This window comes from Suillus discolor, assembly GCF_016758755.1.
Source record: "Suillus discolor strain FC423 chromosome Unknown F5147scaffold_82, whole genome shotgun sequence".
In the NCBI taxonomy this organism is placed as follows: Eukaryota; Fungi; Basidiomycota; class Agaricomycetes; order Boletales; family Suillaceae; genus Suillus; species Suillus discolor.
In genome coordinates this window covers 62,398-84,064 of record NW_024541329.1, presented here as the reverse complement: position 1 = coordinate 84,064, position 21,667 = coordinate 62,398, and the positions used below count along the sequence as shown (strand labels likewise).

Here is a 21,667-nt window from a genome sequence, read left to right as displayed (position 1 = left end):
CGTAAGTACGACACAGGGTAAGACATACATTAGTTCGCGAGTTATGGAAAATTCGACGTTTGAACACGAACTGAACAATGTTGCAAAACTCAGTCATGAATCACAATACTCCTGATATGTCCATTCACCCTTGCCGAAGTTGTACCGCTGCCAACGAACAAGAACCGGAAGGCGTATATCGAAGAGATGAAAAATATTGTTGAGAGGTCGTTGTGTATGACTGACGAAAAGAGGAGGAATAGCACAAATTGATATGTGGCTGAATCGCGTATTCTGAGCGGGTAAAGTAAGTCGGTTAAGAAGCACTTGTCGCCTACTCGACCACGTCGAGCTTTGATGGCATTATCGACCATCAACGTTTCAACACGCGGCGCGTGGCACTGCATGGAAAAAATCTAGAGATGTCCCTGAAGTGAATCGCAAACAGGAACTCATATTGTACTTCGATCTTGGGTGCATCATCCAAACGACTTGATCATGATTTGATTTGATCTACTTACAGTTTTTTCATACTCGTATACGGCTACGACAGCGGTAGACCAGGTAAGGTCGTCATTATTAGTGGGCCCGATCCCAGGCTGGTAACAATAGCTGCCAGCGCATCGCCAATCCATCCCTCGTCTTACCTCCATCCAACATCAAAGAACCGTCGATTCATGAGCTGGGAGGCAACGGCAATTGTCTTATCTTCGTCTTCCCACCCTTATTCCCATTCCTCTTCCTCTTTGATACGATCCCTATCAACACCTCCGATGGTACAATATAATAGACGGGTATTGCCAAATGGGCATCGAGAACAGGTGTAAAGAATGCATCTTTGGGATCGTGCAGATGATGGGGGCGCACGCAGCCTAGGACCTTGGGTGTCTGGACATTGAGAAGACGATAGATGCAATGGCTCTTACAAAGAGAGCTCAGAGAGAGAAATCGCGGAAAAGGTGAGAATAAGAGGATGTGAGAGACGTAGGATTGTAAAGTGGTCTTGAGCATACACGTCGCCTAAGCCTTGCGTCTGACAGAGCTGAGTCAGACGGATAGAGAATGGAAGACCAAGGGAATTGAGAACGTTTCAGGCATCCTCGAAGGTGGGTTATATGTAAAATGCTTGAAGACATGAGGGTCAATTATGTAAGTCAACAGTTCGTCGATCACGATAGATTCATCTATTTTGTGACACTAAATAACTACTTGAGCACCGCATGACGAGGCTTGGAATATAAACAAAAAACTAATTTCCCGTGCTCCCTGCAAGCACTAGACAACGCGGTTCGCGTCAACTTCACACACTACTGCTAGTCGATATATTCATACGCTCTTGGAAAGCGATTGAGGTCATGCGAGATGCTGCGTCGGAGTTAGCCACTAGTTTAGCATTATATTCTCGAACGCCAAGGATCAGCCGTGGTCCCAGCACAAACATCTGCACCACTGAGAAAATCTGAAGCAAGCCATAAAAAGTGTCACTTTCTACGACATTTTGGTCCTATAAAAATGATGATTCGTGGTTGCATGCAGAGTTAAGTGAAAGATTAACATACCGTTGGAGAGAAACAAAGGATGAGCTCGAAGCAAGAAACAGTAACAAAGCTATTATGTTCTACCCTTCAGTGGAAAAAAAGACAATAATTACAATATGAACTTACCTCACAAAGTAAAGCACATGAGTTTTCATCAACATTGTAAAACAGTCCCCGATAATCCCTCCTGTCCGATGTAATCGTAGTTCACGGAAGTGTTTTACCACAATCCAGACTGCGAGACATAGTGCTGAGGACCTCCCACACAATGGTGAATATCCAAGCAACAGAACCCAGAACTAGGGTATCTCCTGCATAGCCAATCCTGCACTGGTAGGTGCCGGAGAGAATGAGTTCCTCTGGTATCGATCAATGAGCCCTGTGCACGTCCGTTTTCATCCATAATTAAGCGTACCTACTGAAATATGGATCGTTGACATTAAGGTTGTCACTACATCAAAAATGTTGATCGCCAGGAAGGTGACAACGAGAAATATCAGGATCTTTCTGTCTCGTTGATACATGGCATGCAACCGAGTGATGATGATGACTTGCAGCATGTTTCAGTCATTCCAATATCACTGAGGTCTCGCAAGTGCAAAGCTCACCCCACAGCATCGCAAATGCCACAACACCCATCCAAACTGAATACAGTGTATGCCATCCAGCCTGACAAATCCGATCAGCGACCAGTCTCAAGTAGCACACACTCCAAACAGACTCACATCTTTGGTAGTATAGCGTGGCAGTTATTAGTGGACTGAGAAGTCAGCAAAGAACCACACCCACTGCTACAGAACACTACGGTGAATTTGAGGGGAATGACAGGCATTCATACAGAAGACTCACTGTATCCGTCAGCGAGATGGTCGGAACATTGCCTGAATGCCGTTGGTCAGAAGAAGCGAAGACAGTTAATGTACTAAGGAGACATACCAACCATGAACAGACTGATTATAAGAGACAAACGATTAGCACAACACCGAATGTTTAGCCTTCTGAACATACGCAGCAGATAGGATTCCAAGGTAGCGCACCTAGGATACTTTCGAGTCAGCACAAAATGGCAACTACGACAAACAAGCTACATACACTGAGATACAGCACTGTCATGAGCGACCAGCGTTGTCTCTGTAATTAAGTGTACTTTTATGTATGTTCCTCTGGCACGAGACTGTACTTACCCAGACCAATTCGACCTACAAAAGGGTTATCAGCTAGATGGGTTCCGGTGATGGTATTGACATACCTCTTGTCCAAATGTAAGTGCTGAAAAACACTTGTAAGGATATCAGCAGTCCTTTGATGTTCTCATGCTCACCCCAATCATATGTTACTCCAACGAAGGCGGCAACTGCAAAACCGTAGCCAAGGTCAGATTGAGACATCAGCTTCAAGATCCGACTGCTCTCCACGAACCTGCAAAATAGCTGGAAAAATTATACGCACTGATGGCTGGCCACCAAGTGGGATCATTGGAGACTACGGTCATATTGGTAGAGAATGGGTGTGGATGAGAGACAAACTTGGTAGACGTATGGTGGTAGCATATAACCACCATCCAGCGCTTGGATCGCCAAAATGAGGTTGAAACATAATAATCATCCCTGCCTTTATCGACCAAAGATCCAGGGACTTAACGTAAATGCTGGACATGAAACATTCCGACGAGCGGAACCCTTTACATAACATCGTAAAAGATAGCAAATTATATCTGCATGCCACTGAGACCAGATCAAAGATAAACCATGATAGAGATAACTCACATTCTACCCGTATGTGAGCGGCGCTTGAGCACATACCTCAATGCTTACTATCCCTTCTCCTCGCCCTCAGGCCATTTGTCGCTTCGTGCGCACCTTCTTGCTCTCTGGCTCGGTCATCGGGCTTTCATATCATAAGGTTGCCAAAAATGATGAGTGCAGAATCTTCGATCTGCATCGTGGAGTGCGGACATCAGTTTGCGCAACCAGAGATAGCCTAGTTGAGAATCCCTGATTGAGAAATACAATGGCATTTCTAGATTCAAACAGCGCTGAGACGCTGATTTCGTAAAAGTTGATGGAAGAGCTCAGTAGCGTGGGGCTCTTGTGTGTAATATGTTGGCACAGATTAGCATGTCGTTAGAAAAGAACAAGCTAAGAGAGTAGCTCCATCACTACAACCAGGATCTGGAAGCCTTCAACTTGTGCTATGAAAGATTGATGATCTGAGCGCCAGCAGCCGAGTTCCTACTGTTACAGGAGTGAGAACGATGTCACAGGATTAAGGGCAGTGACACTCTGATGTAAACGCACGCTATGCTTAATCCATCGTGTATCTTACATGCTGCTAGGATGGAAGGTGGGGACTAAATAACTGTCACTGTTTGTTTGTTGTAAAGGATTGTAAATAGAAACAGAACAATGATACTGTGTCGTGTTCTGGAGGGGCGAACCCAAGAATGAAGAAAGTATTTGTGGGGAGGCGAGTCGGCGAGGTTCTGTAGCGTGGTAGATGGGGAGATGGTCTAGATGTATGAAGACGAGTCGTTGATGGTATGGTTGGTTGCACGATGGTCACATGGGATTGATTGATAGTCCTCGATGCGAAATTGGTTGACTCTCGTCCAATATTTGTGCATCTTGAATATGAGCGTGGTTGAATGTTTGAGCAGCACGTTTGGTGATTGCCAATTGGGAGCGACGAAGCGAGTGCAAGTACCTGAAACACAAAGGATGACTAGGACTCATCACACAACAGCGAGAAACCGTACTTCTTCGTTCACCCACAGAAGGCATTGTACCTAGCTGTCACTTTGACTCTGACTGTGCTCTCCTCGTTAGCTCTTCCTGCGACAACACCATCATTCAACATCTCAAATTCCCACTACTGAGATCGATGGATGCTCCTGGTGTTCTTCGTCCACCAGGTGTTAAAGGGTCCTGCTTGGTGGAATCATCGGATGACCGTGACACGGCATGAGTGTCAGTGAATTGATGAGTCCTTGAAATGGTGGGGAATGCTAAATGAAATTCGCCGCAGACATGGACAGTTCCTATACTACAAGGCAGCCACATCATACGACAAAAGTTAATATCCCATAGTGCTTCTGATACAACGAGAGATAAATTACGAGTCTCAAAGATGAGTACTAGTTCTAGAAGCAGGAGCAAATTGAAACTTGCATCTAACGTTCCGGCGAGATCGCCTATAAACATCTCTCGCTCCTCGACTTTCCCGTTCTGGGCACTGCTTTCCTTCGTTGGTACAGTAGAGATATCCAGGACATTGGTTGAAACCTTGTCAATGTCAAGACCTATAGGAGATGATTCGGATAAATACTGCGACGAAAATGTTGTATAAACCTATGTCGTTGAACGCGCCCTCCAGGAGTGAGATTCGTGTGAAAATTTGACGGCCTTCCAGTTAGCACGTGAAAATTTTGGTGCACAAACTGTAGATTTTCACGAATTTGCTTGATATATAGACGAATAATCGAATGTTACGTCATTCTGCATACGAGTTCATGGAGGAATTAAAGGAATCATACCACGAACTTGAAGATACTACCTCTGGACTTGAGCCAGGCTGGAGCACGGTCGTTTCGTGATAGATAGGAGTCGGACTCGCTCACTAGCATTCTTCGGAGTTTTTATGCGACTTCCATCCGTTGCCTCGCTCATCTCTTTCTCCTTCAAATCAAGGGTCTCCACATGCCATCTGGAAGTTCGGTGGCATCGACGAGGGGTCTTGTTATAGTCAGAAGCACTCGCTCGTTTTTGTTTCTGGTCTCAATGAATATTGATACATGCGACCTTAGCTTCAGCAAGAAGCCAGGCGTCGATTGGCGATCTAATGCGTATTCATCGAATTGCCCACACATTCTTGTTTACTCCCTAAGAACGCCGGCCGCGAAGGCTATCGCTTCATCTGACATCTAGGGGTCGAGAAGTTCGCTTGACAGGCCCTGTTCATTTTCTTAGATTTCGTATTGCGTACAAAACCTTCCTCATCAAGGCTATCGAGGAAAGGGGTGTCTCAGAGAATAAAAACAAGATGTATTGACTCAACCAAAGATATTGGCCCGCTTTATTGGTGTGACCCACTCCCTCATCCATGCAGGACATGCCACGGCATCCCGGGCATGGTTGAAGGTAAGCGGTGCCATAAAAAGATCTCATGTAGCGCTACGCTGAGTAATGGACGATTGACCAATTGTTAGGTTGAATCAAACGTAATGGAGAAATGTATTTGGCCCAACACTATCCTCTACGTTGCAGATCGGGCAAAAACAGAGACTTCGACTCACACAATCATCACTTGCATCTAGGACAAATCACATCCAAAATACTTACACTCTGTCTGAATCAATACAGGGATTACGTAGGAGGTTCGAGTTTCTTGACGAATTGGCAGAATTTTGTAGGCGGTTTTTCGTACGACGGGCCGTTGGATTTTAAATTGCCTCTTCAGCAGTAGCTGTACACGCGATAGACGAATATAAGGTGTCTTTCGTCCTCGACTGTCCGATTCGCGAAATATATTATGTATAATTATGAAGTGCCACAATGAAACTTGGCTTAAAACCTAATGCTCTGCAGAGTACCCGACAAATATAAATCACAGCGCACTTATTTCCTATGCTACACACTACTGCTAGTCGACACATGCACGAGCTCCTGGAAATAAACTGAAGTCACGCCACTTGCTGTATCAGAATTGGCCGTGCTCTTAGCATGGTATTTTCGAACACTGAGTATCAAGCGCGGTCCCAGCACAAACAACTGGACGAGCAAGAAAATCTGAGTAAGACCCGGATAAATCTGACTCGCGAGTGTAAATGGGTCCTATAAAAATGATGAACTGCGGTTACATGCAGAGATCAGACAGATCGGCATACCGCTGAGACGGCTGGAGACAAATAACCGAAATTGAAACAAGAGACAGCAACAAAGCTAGCACATGCAAGACTTTAGCGGAAAGAAGAAACCGATTCACATTATGAACTCACCTCACGAAGTAGACCACATGACTCTTCGTTAACGCTGTGAAACAGTCCCCGATAACCCATCCGGTCGATGGTCGTTTCAGTTCACGGAAGTGTTTTACAGCAATCCAGATTGCGAGACACAGTGCGAGGACCTCCCATGCAGTGATGAACATCCAATACATGGAATAAGCAAGATTTGTGTTGTCCACAAAGTTAACAAAGCACTGGTAGGTGCCGGAGAGAACAAGTTCCTCTGTTATCTAGTGAGCCTAGGGGATTAAGTCTTTCATCCGTAATTATAGCTTACCCTCTGACATACGCATAGTTATTATTGTTATGGATACTCCATTGCCAATGGTGACAGCCAGGAGGACGACGGAGAGAAATATCAGCATCTTTTTGCGCTGATACATGGCATGCAACCGAGCGACCATGATGACTTGCATAGCATTTCAGCCAAGTCAATATTACTGGGGAATCGCTAACTCACCGCCTAATATTGCATTCACGACTGTGATCATCGAATTTGATACAACATATATGATATGGCCTGGAAAAATCAATTCGTGATTAGCCTCGGAAGACCACATATTCTGCACAAACTCACAACTATGGGAGTCATTATACGGAACCAAGGGGATGGTAAAGCACTTACCCCTATATGACAATGCAGCGGATTAGACGGGAAAGATCGGCAGTGGTGCGGAATACTCACCGCATCTGTCAAAGAGATTGTTGGAACATATACTATGTGCCATTGATCAGGCGAAATAAATACGACGGTTTATATGAGACATACTCAGCAAGCCGATGCTGATGAGATATGGTGAATTAGCACAACACCAATTACTTAGCATTCTAAACATACGCTGCGTATACTAATCCAAGATAGCGTGCCTAGGAAGAAAAATTCCAGTCAGTACAACTAGCCGGCCAACCACGAGGTATAACCCAAGCTACATACACTGAGATACAGACCGGTCATGAGGGACCAGTGTTGCCTCTGCCGCAAATCAAATATTGGTTTTTGTGATGTGGGATTCTGCTCACCCAAATCAGTTCAACCTATCAAACTATCCTTAGCGACATGGCTGCTCCGGCAATGGTATAAACCTACCTCATATCCGAATGTCAATACTAAGAATGCGATGAGGACATCAGTAGTTCTTCAATGCTATCTTACTCACCCCAATCGTACATCACCCCGGCAGAGGCCGCAACTGTAAAAGGTTAGATCGAGGAAGTTACTACCTGATTGGCTTTCACGAACCTATAAAATAGCTAGCGATACGATACGAATTAATGGAGGGCCACCAAACGGGATCGTCTGAGACTAAAGTCATAGTGCTCAAGGATGGTAGGAGGGAGTAACGAATGTCAAGAGAGTGGATGCGTACGATCGCGTTGTGCTCAGTACTGGATAATATACCATCATGCAGTGCTTTTATAGGCCATTATGGTTTAGGCACTGTCATAATTGACAGAAGCACGTAATGTCACATGGAGTCAAGTAGAAAGGGGAAGCCGTTTCAGCGCGCTTTGATCGAATCTAAGCTGGTTGCGAAACCCTGTCAAAAGCACTCCGCCGCAAAAAAAAATGGAATAAATCAACTGTTGGTAGATGTAAGCGTGGTAACTTGTCCCAAGATACCAGATATTAGCGAGAAGTTTAGTCTACTTGCGCGATCCATCGGACAAGGCCCGACCCTCGTCACCCGTAATATGATCACACCGAAGTAAAATTGAGCATATGGAGAATTCCTGCCGTCCCAATCATCGTCGACAAGTATAAGCAGTCTTACCACTTCGCTGAGCCACTGACGGTTTCCTCGGGCATAGAACGCGCACAAAGTCTGTCAAGATATCACCTACTAGTATATATCGAGAAATGCAATGTAGGGCAGGTTCAAGATAGACAACTCACTTGGCTACCAAATGTCAACACAGGGTTTTCGCATCGATGCCAAACATAGGGAAGCTGTATTGCGAAGCTGTGCAGTAAGTGCGTAGTTGGTGATGTGATGCCATCATTCTTTTAACTCGGCCACCGGATAATCATCACCCGAGCCCCATTGGCATAGAAATGGGAGAATGTAAGACCCGGATGGCTTGTACGCATGCTGTACCTGGCTAGGCTCCATGGCCGAGCAATCGCATCAATAAAGAGCAGTAGTAGACAGATTCTTGCGGGTACTCACAATCATATAGGCACGTACTAGTAGCAACACTTATAACGGCGATGATAGGGAAAAATAACCAATTAACCAAGGTTATTCTCTCGCCGATCAATGATCATCCGGGCTCAGATCCCCACTTTCTCCCCACACTGTTTTGCATTTAGACTGAGTTGAAACACACTGACGTCCGAGTTATTTGAAAGTGATGCGAGGCTGACTTTTTGATATTCGAAACAGCAAGTTGCAAGTCAAGTCGCAGTGTTCCTGGGACACATAGAATTTGCAGTGTCTTCACCTCGCTGGCCCGTAGTGGAACTGCATGAATACGGCTGGGCTTGACTGCAAGAAGATATGGCCGGTCTGGGCGGACTCCAAGTATGTGGAGTCTGGGATCATCGATTATCCTAGCCAAGCGGAGTTTGGATAATACACCACTGCGACACAGCGCCCGTCGCTATTGGACAACTGCATAGCGAGTATCGTGAGTCTCCCGGGCCATTGAGCGAGCGGATCCATATTGAACGTCTCGAGAGCAAGGGTTGATACAAAATTGCACAACACATGGCAATAAAGAAGTAACAGGCATGATAACGTATTACATAAAAATACACATTTATAACAACTCCACATCAACTTGCACCCTTCCTCGTCAGTTATACACGACCACCCCTCAAAAGTCTTCGACAGCTCCTCCTCAATATGTTCCTCCATCACTATTTACTTCTTGCTCTTCTTCAGCGGGGGGAGGTCTCCGTAATAGTAGTCCGTCGGTTAGGGTGGAGCGGCGCAATCCACGAAAGCATCGTTCGCGAAGACTTCACCAATGACGAATATAAGGGGCTATTTGAAAACGGTGGATTCGGTTGCGCCGGATGAGCTCTCAGTGATATTGGAGTTGCTTTGATGAGGCAGCTACGCTTTGGGGAGGAATCTTCTGATGGAAATCGAGCACAAGGCTTGGTTAATTCAGGGATTGCAATGATTTCAAATTCCTTCTTGGGGGAGAGTCTATTATGGAAAGGAAAGCCCATGAATTTAAGGAGGACAAAACAATAGGGAGAGCCGCTGAATCTAAGTATTTAGTGGGTCAGAGTCCTGGTACCCTGGAGGTGGCGTAAGTGAAGACACATTACTTATGAGAGGACCATATCCTAGTGGGGAGTCCGCACTTGACTGGTAGTAAATGAGGCAGTCTGAATCAATGACGCTGCAGAATCATGATCAGCCAGCCTGCGGTACAGCCCATGATGCATGAAGCTTGAAGAATTCCTGACGCTGTGGTATCTTTTCCGGGCCTGTAGAAAACGGGGTTCCACTCAAGTGTCAAGAGGCCGCTTTGGTTTGAAGCAATTTGGAGAGGTCGTAAAGCATCTTCGTCTTCGCTGTCAGTGACAATGATCATCTTACAACATTGTTATGCCATGCATCAACTTCCGGCAACTTAGCAGTAGTCCTACTCGGTACAGACCATATCTCATAGTGTATACCGGACCTTCAAAGGCCATACATTATACATTATACAATTTTGTGGGCATCTGCCCGCATACCACGATCGATGGGAGCTGCCAAAATTTGATTCAAGATGAGATTTATACATTACTAACGCTATGCACTGTATGTATGAAATCAAGTCGAAGTCGCGATGACACATTAAAGGTATACATGCACGTGATCACGGGTAGGAGTGGGAAATTTCGAGCCGAGCTTCGGAGCAGCTGACATCATGATGCCCTCAGACTCGATTCCATACATGCGACAGACTTATAACCCCCAGACTGTCCATCGCCTTGCCATTTCCCGGACGTTCTCATGATATGAGTCAGTACGGTTTGAAGAACAACAAATCAAGTTTTATGCAGTCACGGTCATATCAGTGCGCCCGAGTTTTCTTTTCTCCGTGTCCTGTCTCATTGCTGTTTAGATCTAGTGATGACATTGTCACTAGTACGTACTATCTGTCAATCAGCGTTTTTGAACTAGGCTATCTATGGCTAGACAAACTGATGCCCGTCAGCACCGCATTAATTTCACGATGCAGATTGAAGATTCTGCACTCATCATTGTTGGATGTGCGCACGAAGCGACAGATGGCCCAAGAACGAGGTGCAGAAATCTTCAACATTGAGATAGTACTATGCTTCGCGCACGAGTTGACTTCGTGTGAACCTTCCCTACTTTTGACGGTTTATTTCTGGGCATGCCGACACAATTTGCCTTCTATCTTTCATTGTGTTAGTATATTGGCAAGCGTTCCGCCCGTCGAAATGTTTCATGACCAATGTTTACGTTGAGCGCTACTAGCCCCTGGATCTTTGGGCAATCAACGCAGGAATGGTTATCGTCCCTCAATTTCATTTTGGTGACCCAAGCACTGGACGGTGGTATATAAATACGTCTACCAAGTTCACCTTTCACCCTCACTCCAATTCTCTACCAATATGACCATATTCTCAAATGATCCCGCTTGGTGGCCGATCATCAATGCGTATCGTTTTTCCAGCTATTTTTCAAGTTCGTGAAGAGCAGTCGGATTCTGAAGATGATATCTCAATTTAGCGGTTTCGCAGTTGCCGCCTTTGTTGTAGTGACATATAATTGGGGTGAGCATGATAACATTAAAGGACTGCTGATATCTTACAAAGGTTTTTCAGCACTTACATTCGCACAAGAGGTATGTCGATACCATGACCGGAGTAGCCATCCTGCTAAGAATCCTTTTATAGGTTGAATTGGTCTGGGTGAGTAGAGTCTCATGTCAGAGGAATAACCATGAAAATACACTTAATTACAGAGGCAACGTTGGTCCTTGATGACAGTTCTGTATCTCGGTGTATGTAGCTTGTTTGTCGTGGTTGTCATGCTATGCTGACTTGAAAGTATCCTAGGTGCGCTACCTTGGAATCTTATATGCTGTGTATGTCCGGAAAGTCAAACAATCCATGCTGTGTTGATCGTCTGTTTCTTGTAATCAGCCTGGTCATCCTGTGTATGTCTTCTTAGTACATCTACTGTCTTCGATTCTTCTGACAAACGGTATGGAGTCCATATTCCGACCATCTCGCTGACAGATACAGTGAGTCTTCTGCGCAGATGCCTGCTATTCCCCTCCAATTAACTGTGGTTCCCTGTAGGAGTGGGTGTGGTTCTTTACTAACTACTTGGTTCTCTACTGACTGCCACGCTATACTGCCACAGATGTGAGTCTGTTTGGAGTGTGCTATTTGAGGTTGATCACTGACTGGATTCGTCAGGCTGGAACGTGTACGTCCTATGGAATTGGACGGGTGTTGTGGCATTTGCGATGCTGTGTGGTGAGCTTGGCACTTGGGAGACCTCAGTGATATTGACTGAAACACGCTGCAAGTCATCATCGTCACTCGGCTGCATGCCATGTATCAACGATCCAGAAAAATCCTGATGTTTCTCGTTGTCAACATCCTGGTTGTCAACATTTTCAATGGAGTCGTAGCTGTAATAGCAATGGTGCAGGCTTCAGGAGGTACGCTTGATTATGGATGAAAACGAACGTGCATGGGGCTCACTGATGGATATCAGAGGAAGCCGTTTTTTCCGGCTCTCATCAGTGCTGGATTACCTTCACAGGAGATTTTCTACTTCTGAATTCTGTTACTTGGATACTTGCAACTGTGTGGGAGGTCTTCGCGCTGTGCCTCGCAGTCTGGATTGCGGTAAAACGCTTCCGTGAACTGCCCCGACATTCGGCAGGAGGGGTTATGGGGCACTGTTTCACGGTGTTGATGAAAACTCATGTGCTTTACTTTGCGAGGTGAGCTTATATTGTGATTGCTTGTTCCCTTTTTCCACTGAATGGTCGGACTTGGTAGCTTTGTCGCTGTTTCGTGTTTCGTGCTCATTCTTGATTTCTCTCCAACATTCTCAACGGTATGTCGATCTTTCACTCACCTATACATGCTACCATGATTCATCATCTCTATAGTACCAAAGTTCTCTGGGAATCCAGACTTTTTATGGGTTGCTTCAGATTTTGCAGACCATGCAGCTGTTTGTGCTGGGACCACAGCTGATCCTTAGTGTTCGAGAGTATGGCGCTAGACTCGTGGCCGATCCCGACACATATATTGTTATGAACTCAATCGCTTTCCAGGAACGTGTGGACATATCGACTGGCAGTAGTGTGTAATCCGTCCTCGATTCATCTTCTCGCCTCATTCGACGTCCCGCTCCTGTTTTTCACTCGACTGGCTTACGGAAGATCCAATCAAGATGATTCCAAGGTGCGCGAAGCACGGTCGTGCATGCGTAGCTTGATGATGCGAGGCATACTTGATGGGTTTTGACGAGGTGAAGGAGTTTGCCTTTCACTTTTGTTCGACGAGGCGGAAATACGGATATGAATATGAACTGTCTCGGATTGCCACTGAAACACTACTGGCTGATACATGTACGCTAATAGACATTTTGCTATGAAGACCATGATTCTTCAGCTGGGACCCAGTGCCTCTATGGAGTCAGGGGAATTTGATCCACAGTGCTAACGTCTGGAAATAGCACACTAACCATCAAACGGTTTGTTGACGTGGTTCCAAACGGTGACGGTGACGGACCAGGAGCGGATATGCAGGCACTAGGACCAGCAATAGATTAATAGTGCAAGAGTCGAGCGTACGCTGCTTGGGAAGGTTTCATGATCTCTGAACCGGGCGCGAATTTTCATAAGAATCAGTATATACACGGAGGGCTATAACTACTATTATTTATAGGAAGATTTCAAGCACATCTGCAGAAGTGATAAAATATTTGAAACAAAACGACAGGGGTTCTCCGAGCACGAGTTGACCGATGGTGTCGGTGAGATCTTGAGACTGTGCCCGCGTCACTCTTCACCCTGTGACAGAGCTACCGTCGCTATTGGACAATTGTATGGCGAGTCAGTATCATGATGAGTCTCCGGCCATTGGCTAATATACAAGCTCTCCATGAAGTTGCACAATACATAGTAATAAAAAAGTAAACGGCATGATAAGGAATAAAAATACACTTGACGCGACTCGCAATCATTCATAACCCAACTCAGCATCAATTCGCGCTCTGCGCAAGTTCCTCCTCTCCTCGTCAGTCATACACGACCACCCCTCAACAGTCTCCGACAACTCCTCCTCGATACGCTCCTCCATCTCTAGTTGCTTCTTGCTCTTCTTCGGCGGGGGAGGTCTCGGTAATGGTGGTGGAGGGGTCCGTCGGTTGGGGTGGAGCGGTGCAATCCGCGAAAGCATCGTTCGCGAAGACTTGACCAATGGCGAGTAGGAGCGACCGTTTGAGAACGGTGAATTTGGTTGTGAGTTGACACGCCTGGATGAGCTCTGACATCGGGGTCGACTTGGGTTTGATGCTGAAGGCGCGTGACTGGAGAGTGACAGACGGAGTCTGCTTTGGTGGGGGAGCTATGTTCTTCGGGGGAATCTTTTAGGTAGAATGTAAGTGAGGATATCAAAGAGTACGAAATGTAGTACCTTGGTTATCTCAGGGGTTACAATGATTTCGGATTCCTTGGGATTGTGGTCTCGAGAGTCTTCGTCCTCGGGTAAATGCCTACTTGGGTTAGGTGACCTCGAACGAGGAGGGTCGTCGTTGCCGTCCTCATTTTCACTTTCCGAGAGAACCGCCTTCCTTCTGCCTTTTGCCTTAGGTTTCGATTTCGATTTCGATTTTGCAGTGGAGGTGGGTTTCGATAGTGCCTTCCTTTTCGATATAACTTTCATTTCCTCTTCCTCAACGAAATCGTCGTCTTCGAGGGCATTATTACCTGCAGCTGGTTCATCCATGGAGGATTTGTGCGCAAGATCGTCGAGTTCAACTCTGTCAGCCTGCTTCCGACCTTTTTTCTTCCCCTTCGCCCGAGAAGACAACTTTATGTCCTTTTTCTTGCCCTTGTTCGTAGCAACGATGATGTCTGCGTCCCCGTTTTCATCTCCAAGTGTGTGCGAATCGTCCATTTCTGGGACGACGGGCGACAGTTGTGCAGAAAATAGAGGAGGTGCTATAATAGAGGATGACGAAGTATCGGCGACGTCTACATCCATCTTTTCGCCATGAACCTTTGACTGAAGCAGGGAAACCTTCTTCCGTTTACGAGTTATCTCGGGTGGAGAAGAGGGCGGAGAAGACAAATCGGGTAAAGCAGGAATATAAGACGGGAGGCGTGATGTTGTAGAAGATAGTTGAGACGGAAGCGCTGGCTCTTGCGGTGCAGGAAGAACGACAACGTTGCTCGGCTGAGTATCGACGATGCTTTCTTCAGGAACCTTCAGTGAAGGCGATGTCCTAGCTTTAGGCCTGGGTCTCGGCTTGGGCTTGACGGGCTTGTCTTGGGATTTCTGCCGCTTCCGTGGAGGCTTGAGTGATAGTTCGTCGAGGTCGGAGTCGGATGTTAACTCTATCACATCATGGTTGACAGGCACGTAAGTCGGCTTCTTGACCTGAGTCTTTCGAGTGCGCGTCTTGGCCCGGTCGGCAATGCTAAACACAGGATCGACTTCCTCGATGAGATCTGAAACCGCAGATGGTGTGGTTGGAGGGCGGATGCTGTCTACAGCCAAGGTACTGGCTGGGATTTCAGATGCAGAGCCGATGAGTGAGCCAGAGGAACGAAGTTCATCGTCTTTGATGAAGTCGTCATATATGGTACTCGTAGTTCGAGACTTTCGCGGCACAGGACGTGGGCGGGGTTTAGACTTCGGTACAGGTATTCCCGCGCCATGAGGAAGTAACGGAGAAGTATTTGGTGGTTCAGAGTCTTGGTAACCTGGAGGTGGTGTAAACAGAGACACATTACTTGTGTCGAGAGGTTCGCGTCCTCGCTGGGGAGTCTGTGCTTGACTGGTAATGAACGAAGCAGTCTGAATTGTTGACGCTGCAAATCCGTGTCCAGTTAGCATGCGGTGTAGGACATGAAGCTTGAAGAATTCCTAACGCTGTAGTATGTTTTCCGGGCCTGTAGAAAACGTTCCGCTCAAGAGGCCGCTTTGGTCAGCAATTTGAAGAGGTCGTAAAGCATCTTCGTCTTCGCTGTCAGCGACAATCCAGTTGTCTGTAATATCGGCCATGTTTTAATTGATAGATATCTGCAGTGATTATACTGGGTGTCGTCGATGAGTATGTAGTCAAGAAGAGTAAGACAAGCCTACCACGCGGCATGCACGTGATCGCGTCACTATGGATGAACTCCGAATAGTGCTGCCGCGGTCCGGTCCAGAACCATGGTTCGAACCGGACTTTTGGTCCGGTTCTCCGCGGTTCGGTCCATGGTTCTCGCGCCAGCCAGAACCGGACCGGAAAACGGTTCTCGGTTCTAGATCTTCCCAAATGGTCCAGTTCTGGTTCGACCTTCCCGAACCATTCCGAACCCCGAACCCATTGTCAACTTCAACTTCAACTTCAACTTCAACTACGACAATATCAGTCTCTATGTCGACGTCAAAGTGTCGTCTTCGGGAGTTGCACTATTGGTTAATTAGGCTACTTTTAGCCTTTTTGAAGATTAGTACTAATCAATCAACTCTCAAGACTCTGTCCTCAAGGTAGTTATTTGTATATCCGTTTTCATTTTATTTACTGATTGAGTCAACCATGCCGCAACCATGCCGCCACCACCACCACCACTTGCTGCAACCACTACCCCACTCCAGCAACAACCAGTGTCTAGCGCATGCGCCCAGCACATGCTGTTACAGGCATCTGTAACACCTACTGGAGCCCCTGCTCTGCCTATGCCAGCCCCCGCCCTGCTAGACTCTGAACACGGCGAAACACCGCCTGCACTTAGAAAGACAGCGGTCTGGACCGCTATGACGCCGCCCCTGGCGCTAAGACCCGCCCCTGGCCTAGGCGGCCTTGTACCTGATCCATGAAGGCTGTGCGCCTCATGGTCACCCTAGATCAGTGCATGTATACCACATGTCGCTTCATGAAGATCCGGAGTGCCCTTGGCGCCTCATGTACTTATGCGCAGTTGCACTTGGCGCTGCATGCTTGATCAGAGGTTAAGCCTCATGTACTTATCTGAACCTCATGTCTTGTTATCATAGATCCTCGATATACTATAGATTACAGACTGAGCTTGAACACTTGTAGCTAGACCCTATAAGTAGACAGATTATTGTACTTAGACTTTACTTTAATCTACTAGGTTCATCCCAGAACTTGTTCAACTAAGCCTTACCAGCTTCCTTGCATAAGACCGCACTTCTAAGTCGCCCCCATACGACTTAGCACGTATCCGCTAGCCCTGTATCTTGACAAGCGCCGTCTTACCGAGATCACCGGAGGAACCCTTGACGTTCCGTCAAGCCAAGAACCACCCTCAGCTTCAGTAGACTCACTCGAGTCGTCGCTGAGAAGACCTATCCTAGTTCGCACACGCTGACCGACGGTCAGCGTAACAAAAGATTAAAGTCTATCTGATTGTCGCCTATCTACGCGACGCACCCCCCAGATACACACCTTGCCCCGACCAGCATTGTATAGATAGGAATGCCAAACACCATAGCATCCTCATTACGGACGACTCCCGCAGAAGAGCGCCGTAGACGGACGACTCCCAAAGAAGAGCGCCGCACACTCGTAGTGTCCCCGAAGAAGGCGCTGACGAAGAAGACCGCCGTGAATCGGCGAGAAAAGAATCAATCAAAGACCGCCTTGGCCAGGCGAGAAAAGAATGAAGCCCAACCCTCATCCATACGCATGAAAATCGCCGCGGCCTCCCGCCTCAACGAGAAAGAAATCCGCATTCGCCTTAACAGCAGGCGATGCTTCAACTGTAATATGACTGGCCACCGCGCCACTGACAATCTCTGCCGAGATAGGAGAAAGATTGTCAATGAAGACCCGATTAGGTCTATTAAGACCATCGGTAAGAAGAAAGAATTCAGGGTCCCTGTAACCTTGATTTCAGAAAGAAGAGAAGCACCAATAACAACTTCTATGGTCGTTTACTTGGGTGCCTGCCGATCCTTCATCAATAAGGATTATTGCAAGAAGCACCGCATCTCCTCGCACCCGCTGCGGAAACCACTCCCGGTAACCAACGCGGACGGATCTAACATGGCCGGAGGGCCTATCTCCCGATACTGCACCCTCACGGTCCAGATCGATGAACGGGTATTACCTATAAGGTTTTACCTGGCCGAACTTAGCTACTCAGATAAGTTCCTGCTTGGGCAGCCATGGCTAATCGCCAACAACCCTAGCATAGATTGGACGGCGACCACTCTGACCCTTGCCGCCACTCCTGAATCCAGAGACATGGAACGGGAGATTAACCTAGAACAGAAGAAGAACAGCTTGACGCCCCTCTTCCAGAAGAAAGATAAGCGAGTCGCTGACTGCTCCTTGACAAAGAAGAAACTCCGAAAAGAGTCTAAACTAGCACCGACACCGGCTGCCACGCCCTATGCCCAGATTGTGGAAATCCCCGAAGAAGGACCCACACCCCAGACTGCTGCACTTCCCCAGCCGCAGCACCCCGCACCACAGCCCGAAGAAGCTGTGAGGAACCAAGCCACCAAGACATCTACGTCTTTGGCGCCCCCATCAGTCCCGAAGAACCCCTTCCCAACTCTTAATGAAAAGAAGAGGCCCTCTCCCGCCTCCGAACCGAGTATGAAATTCTCGGCAGAACCCGTGTCTGTCCTTGGCAAAGGACGCGCGATTGTCATGGCAGAAGCACCTCCTGCCAAGATCCCTAGACTGGCCCCTGAACCAGAGACAACTCAGAAGAAGTTTGAGTTTTCCAGAGAACCGATATCCGTTCTCGGAAAAGGAAGAGCCGTCTTCATGGCAGATCAACCGGCAGCCAAGAAACTGCGGTTCAATAATGAAGAAACTACCCCTCTCTGTCACCAGGACATGCCTATGTCCGACAGCGAAGACACCAAACTGGGCCATGCTGTAAGCCCCGCGACACCCCTAGTCACTGACGTACAAATGTCGTCGGTCGAACCCGACCAGAACCCAGTCAAAAGCTATTTCGACATGGTGATCCAGCACTTGAATGCGTGTCCTCTGATGCCCCCCATGCTTCCAGAACCAGCCTTATCGGCTGATGAGGATTCTGATGAATCTGACTCTGACGAAGAAGACAACCCCAGATCTTCATTAATCCGGATGATCAGCGATTTCATTACCGCCTCTCCTTCTGAAGACCCTGACTGCGCAAGTCTCGAATTGGACTTTTAATTTCGTTAATCGTGGTAGATCAACATCCTAGTGACGGGGTAAATTCACATTGTTTTTACCTTTTCCACACCTTTTCTATCTAATAGGTCTCTACCCCTTTCGAACTCGCCGACACGTCCACTATGATGCTAAACTGGACCCAAGTCCGCTATGACTATACACTAGGCCTGAGTCCAGCACAACTATAAACTGCGCGATTGTCCGGAAAGACATTAAACTAAGACTGTCTGAAATGACATTAAACTACCTTCCTCGCTGGACGACCCCAGACACCCTCCAGCCCCCTATGCTTGGATCCCCCTGTCCTCTACCTCGAGTATAACAACAAAAGGATATGACACCGTACGTCCGGAATGACGCTTAAACTAGACCCCCTTCGACATCCCAGTTATACCCTTAACAAAAGATCAAGAAGACTGTGAAGACGAGGGAATCCCCAGAGAAACTCCTGCAAGCCTTTCGGCCCTTACCTTCCCCTGATCGTCCGGAAAAGACGCTTAAACTATCACGAGGCGAACCTTTCGGAAACTCCTGCAAGCCTGCAAGATCCTCTAGATCCGCCGACTGTAGACTTTACCAACAAAAGATAACGGAACGCGCCCTCCCATCATGGCAATGATTAACACCCTCTGATGATAGATTAGAACACGAGGAGCGACACACCCTCGCTGATTGAACTTTGATAGAGTTTAATGAAAGATAAGTCTGACTCAAGCGGAGCTTGGAACGACCTGGAGAAACATATAAGACACTCTCCCTACGGCCGTATATTCCTCAGAACCTCCCAACATCATGACCACTCCTACCAAAACTCCTACCATTGTCACTCTGAAGGACTCCAACTACGGATGAATCCTCAGAATGATTGAGAATTGCGCGTTCAGCGAAACCGCCATCCCCACCCCTGCGTACTCCTGAGAGATCGACAACATCCTCGGTGAGATGAGCGCAACCGTTGCATCAGGCACCTCCCTTGCCGTGCACATCATTAAGGCCACGAAGTTGCTAGAAGACGCCGCACTTTGTACAGACCTAGACGAAGGTACTAGGACACTCGCCGTGCTCCACCTTCAGAAAAGAATTCGCACAATGGTGCTTCACCTCCTACCGCTCGACTTCCCTGACCTCGTAAACCTCGCAGTTAGGAAGGCCATGTCAAAGCCTCGCGCCGAAGAAGAAATTAGACCCGTGCGCCTGCTACCTAAGAAAAGAGCGGCCATGATGGATCGTACCCGCACACTTTGTAGATGCTGCGGAGGATATGGGCACACTTTTAGACAGTGTCCTGATTACGTCTGCTGCATCTGCAGCGAGATTGGACCGGATCATCTATCAATCCACTGCCCTGGACTCAAAGGACGCCTAGTGCTCCAAGAGTTTTCAGATGAAGAGAAGTTTTTCGAAGCTCTCTTAGACTGGGAGCAGAACCACAAGGCACTCGCTGACCTCGCGCTCGCCTTCCCCATTCCACCTTCCCCTATGCCTGTGACGCCAATACCCATGACGCCTGTGCCAGCACCTCCCTCGACACCCGCACCGTCCTCCCAGACATTGGACGAAGTATTAATTGAAGTCGGTGACTTCAACCTTAGTAACGGGGTAATGTTACAGGCATCCGTAACACCTACTGGAGCCCCTGCTCTGCCTATGCCAGCCCCCGCCCTGCTAGACTCTGAACACGGCGAAACACCGCCTGCACTTAGAAAGACAGCGGTCTGGACCGCTATGACGCCGCCCCTGGCGCTAAGACCCGCCCCTGGCCTAGACGGCCTTGTACCTAATCCATGAAGGCTGTGCGCCTCATGGTCACCCTAGATCAGTGCATGTATACCACATGTCGCTTCATGAAGATCCGGAGTGCCCTTGGCGCCTCATGTACTTATGCGCAGTTGCACTTGGCGCTGCATGCTTGATCAGAGGTTAAGCCTCATGTACTTATCTGAACCTCATGTCTTGTTATCATAGATCCTCGATATACTATAGATTACAGACTGAGCTAGAATACCTATAGCTAAAACCCTATAAGTAGACAGGATTATTGTACTTAGACTTTACTTTAATCTACTAGGTTCATCCCAGAACTTGTTCAACTAAGCCTTACCAGCTTCCTTGCATAAGACCACACTTCTAAGTCACCCCCATACAACTTAGCACGTATCCGCTAGCCCTGTATCTTGACGAGCGCCGTCTTACTGAGATCACCGGAGGAATCCTTGACATTCCGTCAAGCCGAGAACCACCCTCAGCTTCAGTAGGCTCACTCGAGCCGTCGCTGAGAAGACCTATCCTAGTTCGCACACGCTGACCGACGGTCAGCGTAACAGGCATGGCTTTGGTCAAACCGTGACTATTTACTTGGGGAAACTGAGGGTCCAGCTTGTGATCCATACATGTTGATATTGGAAGCTGTATACAGTATTGTCACAAGTGAAAAGGCTCATGGCTGGTACAAGCATAGTGAATACATTGCATAGAGATTGCCCTTTTTATTGATTTTGTGCAAGTACCTTGTGGGCATGTTGAAACTACCTGTGGTGTTATTTTACTAAGTGGTTAGTTCGTATCGCTGATTGACAGTCTCGATAGCATGCTCCTTCCCTTTATTCTGAGTCCCTGAGCTAGGTGCCTCTGGCTCCTCTATCTCTGGCTCCTCATACAAACTGACAAGTCCAAGGAGCAGCAGAATGATCCATTTAGCATAATTGTGGAGGATTGTGGCCTGCTTTTGCCCCATATCGCCAATGACACTCAACACATCCTCAGGTAAAAGCATTACTTGGCTCGAC

At 47.4% G+C, this 21,667-nt stretch overlaps 5 protein-coding genes across 5 annotated transcripts; 3 read left to right on the top strand and 2 right to left on the bottom strand.

Annotated features, from left to right (window-relative positions):
- Positions 1–1,228: 1,228 nt before the first annotated feature.
- Positions 1,229–3,009, bottom strand: F5147DRAFT_840412 (uncharacterized protein; the record flags this gene model as incomplete). Its single annotated transcript, XM_041444290.1, has 15 exons — positions 1,229–1,254; positions 1,312–1,483; positions 1,539–1,587; positions 1,644–1,704; positions 1,754–1,876; positions 1,933–2,067; positions 2,126–2,186; positions 2,367–2,398; positions 2,454–2,467; positions 2,526–2,554; positions 2,610–2,648; positions 2,702–2,716; positions 2,767–2,786; positions 2,839–2,871; positions 2,937–3,009. 15 exons carry the CDS (start codon positions 3,007–3,009, stop codon positions 1,229–1,231), a joined length of 882 nt encoding a protein of 293 aa, XP_041287340.1.
- Positions 3,010–3,814: 805 nt separating this feature from the next.
- Positions 3,815–4,621, top strand: F5147DRAFT_720383 (uncharacterized protein). The gene is made up of 2 exons (XM_041438814.1): positions 3,815–4,220; positions 4,273–4,621. The coding sequence occupies exons 1-2, from the start codon at positions 4,103–4,105 to the stop codon at positions 4,479–4,481; spliced, it is 327 nt and encodes a 108-aa protein (XP_041287339.1). The 5' UTR covers positions 3,815–4,102; the 3' UTR covers positions 4,482–4,621.
- Positions 4,622–13,702: 9,081 nt separating this feature from the next.
- Positions 13,703–13,999, bottom strand: F5147DRAFT_585264 (uncharacterized protein; the record flags this gene model as incomplete). The annotated part of the gene is made up of 1 exon (XM_041431855.1): positions 13,703–13,999. A coding segment is annotated over one exon (297 nt), but the record flags the coding sequence as incomplete, so codon positions are not given.
- A 5,824-nt stretch (positions 14,000–19,823) lies between these two features.
- F5147DRAFT_779172 (uncharacterized protein) lies at positions 19,824–20,669 on the top strand (the record flags this gene model as incomplete). Its single annotated transcript, XM_041442255.1, has 1 exon — positions 19,824–20,669. One exon carries the CDS (start codon positions 19,824–19,826, stop codon positions 20,667–20,669), a length of 846 nt encoding a protein of 281 aa, XP_041287337.1.
- Positions 20,670–21,202: 533 nt separating this feature from the next.
- Positions 21,203–21,355, top strand: F5147DRAFT_585248 (uncharacterized protein; the record flags this gene model as incomplete). The annotated part of the gene is made up of 1 exon (XM_041431853.1): positions 21,203–21,355. A coding segment is annotated over one exon (153 nt), but the record flags the coding sequence as incomplete, so codon positions are not given.
- Positions 21,356–21,667: the final 312 nt, after the last annotated feature.

Excerpts from the sequence above, each read along its gene's own strand:
- F5147DRAFT_720383 (XM_041438814.1), top strand. The coding sequence starts at position 4,103 with ATGCGAAATTGGTTGACTCTCGTCCAATATTTGTGCATCTTGAATATG. Across the intron at positions 4,221-4,272 it reads GACGAAGCGAGTGCAAGTAC|TTCTTCGTTCACCCACAGAA; the intron begins CTGAAACACAAA and ends GAGAAACCGTAC.